Consider the following 2,500-nt stretch of genomic DNA (forward strand, 5'->3'; position numbering starts at 1 on the left):
AATCCTTGATATGCAAATAGGAATACTCACTCATCCTCCTTGGCATTCGGATGATGTTGGATTGAGACCCCAAGCTGGGTGAAGTAGGGTCCCCACCACGCCAAGGCCCCGGCCACAAAGGTCACACAGGTGAACGCCAGTGTTGACAGAATGAAGCTCTTACTGCGAGGAGAAACAGAGAGAGGAAATAAGAGAAAAAGAAAGCCAAATTGCACAGTGGCATGGCCAGATGCATAAAAAAATACTGGTAATTTCTCTTTTTGTCTGAATACTGATATTCAGAACTAAATAGTGGGATGACCAAATGTTGTCTTCGAATTTTGAGGAGGGTGGAAGATCATGCCATCCGTCCATTGGGGGTGATCTTTTTATTGTTTGTGTATACACAAGTTAAATAATTTGTTGTTGAACTTATCTTTTATCATATCAAGCTATCTAATGCCAGTTCTATTCCCTACTATGTATCTCATTCACATGCATTTTAATGAAGCATCAACTATCCAAATTACTAAGTACCCAATATCTATGAAAATTAATTCAAAGGTAAACCTGAAACTCATACCCTTGATACCTCAACTATCTCTATCCCATCTACTCCCAAACTCCCATCCCAACGACCAAATTAAAAGTCGAACGCACTTGGTGAAGAGATATCCAAGATCCTCTAGGAAGGAAGTAGACTGCAAGTGCTGGCCTCCTTCACTCTCTCCTCTGGGGGGCTCCTGCAGGCAAAACAGGATCAGGAACAAAGCCAAGAAGCCCATGACAGGTGTCACCCTCAGGCCCCAGCGCCAGGCCTCCGATCCATGGGTGCCTTCCATGAGGTTGGTCACTTCAGCACCGATGATGTAGCCCAGACCGCTGTAGGGAAAGAAGTGTTGAGCTTTAGTTGTCAAGTTTAAGAAGGTTTATTAATGATCATTGTACATTTTGATCAAATATTATACTCATGTCTTTTCAATATCATTAAAACTGTTTGCTAACAAATTTAAGAAAAGTATCAACAATACTAGTAGAAAACATTAAATCACTCATTCTCTTGACACACACACACAGATGATGCAGGCCATTAACTTGCTGACAAAGAGAACAATTTCCTCCCTTAATAAATAAAGAAGGGATGAAACTTGCTGACAGAAAGAACATGGGGAGGGCATGGCGAATGCTGTACCCATCAATGCTCTTTCTGCCATCATCAACCTTCGGTAGGCCCCTCCCACTTCTCGACCCCCTCCCCCTCACCTTCCAACAGGAATGGCGAAGTAGAAAACTGCCAACATCTTTGATCTCAGGTCCTTCACAAAGAGATCCGAGATGATAGTCGGCGCAATGGTGGAGTAACTAGCCTCCCCAACGCCCACGAAACATCTGAACAGGAGGAACAGCAGGTAGTTCTGTCAAGGAAAAATGTAAAAAATAAATACTTAGAATATAATGCCTTTTAATCTATTGTTTGACTTTTTTATTCTTATTTTTTACAACTTTGCGGGCTCCAAATTTATAAATAATGAATCTAACAGAAAAGGAAGAGGAATACAAAGCAAAAGAGCACAAAACAGGAAAAATCATGAAAAAAAAGAATATGATATGACAAAGAAGACAACACAACACACAGGGCCTCCAGAACCCCCCTCTCCCCCCACCTCAGTCCACCACCTCCCATAATCCCATTAGGTTGTGGCTTAACCCAAAGAATATAGGCTGTATCGGCACCGCAGCTGGCTCGGAGATAACAATCAATTTGGGGCAGTGAGTGGCTTAACAGGCTTCAAGTGGTCCTACAATGCATATGCTGCACCAAACAACCGCACGGCCGCCAAGTGGTTCTTCCTGGGTAATTACTGGCCTGTTTTCTTCCTTCTTTGTGAAACAGGGGCTTTAATGATTTTTTTTCCCCCTCTCCCGGTTTTTCGGTTTGGTGGTAGGATTTAGATTGATCGCCAAGTACAGCAGGTGGACTACAAAGGACAGGTAACTACCAGAGGTGGACTTAAATCAAGAGAAAAGTACAAACAGTAGATAAATATCGTGGAAAGGTTAAAATAATAATAATACTAGAATAGTTTATAAATAATACGGTGGGTGGAACAAACATGGTATACAAAAATAGGTGGACTAAAAATGGTAGACAAGCCAACTACAAGAATGATAATCAGTACAAATGGTTTGGAAAAAAAAAAAAGCTGAAAACTACAACAGATAGACAAAAATGAAACCAATAAAACAACATATGAATAGATATAAAAACCTACAGTCTATAAAAAAACAGGCATTACTCACGGGCATGAAGGACCCCACGAGCGTCGCCAGGCACCAGAAGAAAATGCCCACAGCCATGAGGTACTTCCTGGAGAACCGGTCCCCAAGGTACCCGAAGACCGGCGCCATGATCATGTACACCAGCACGAAGGCAGTCTGCAGCAGGCCGGACTGAGACTCGGTCATGTTGAAGGTGTCTTTGATGTTGCCCAAGATACCTGTCGAGGGATGAGATAGAGAG

At 42.4% G+C, this 2,500-nt stretch overlaps 1 protein-coding gene across 3 annotated transcripts in view; it reads right to left on the minus strand.

Annotated features, from left to right (window-relative positions):
- The window catches only part of spin (lysolipid transporter protein spinster), a 136,742-nt gene that overhangs the window by 18,077 nt on the left and 116,165 nt on the right, over positions 1-2,500 (minus strand). For all 3 annotated transcript variants that reach the window (XM_043002754.2, XM_086532222.1, XM_086532221.1), the window contains exons 2-5: positions 2,281-2,477; positions 1,243-1,394; positions 640-861; positions 31-162 (exon numbers count right to left, since the gene is read on the minus strand). In XM_043002754.2, coding sequence (XP_042858688.2) covers positions 31-162; positions 640-861; positions 1,243-1,394; positions 2,281-2,477 — 703 coding nt within the window. The remainder of the gene's footprint in view (positions 1-30; positions 163-639; positions 862-1,242; positions 1,395-2,280; positions 2,478-2,500) is intronic.

The sequence above is a fragment of the Penaeus japonicus genome, unplaced genomic scaffold (genome assembly GCF_977035675.1).
Source record: "Penaeus japonicus unplaced genomic scaffold, GWHDUDI00000001_assembly GWHDUDI00000037, whole genome shotgun sequence".
Classification (NCBI taxonomy): domain Eukaryota; kingdom Metazoa; phylum Arthropoda; class Malacostraca; order Decapoda; family Penaeidae; genus Penaeus; species Penaeus japonicus.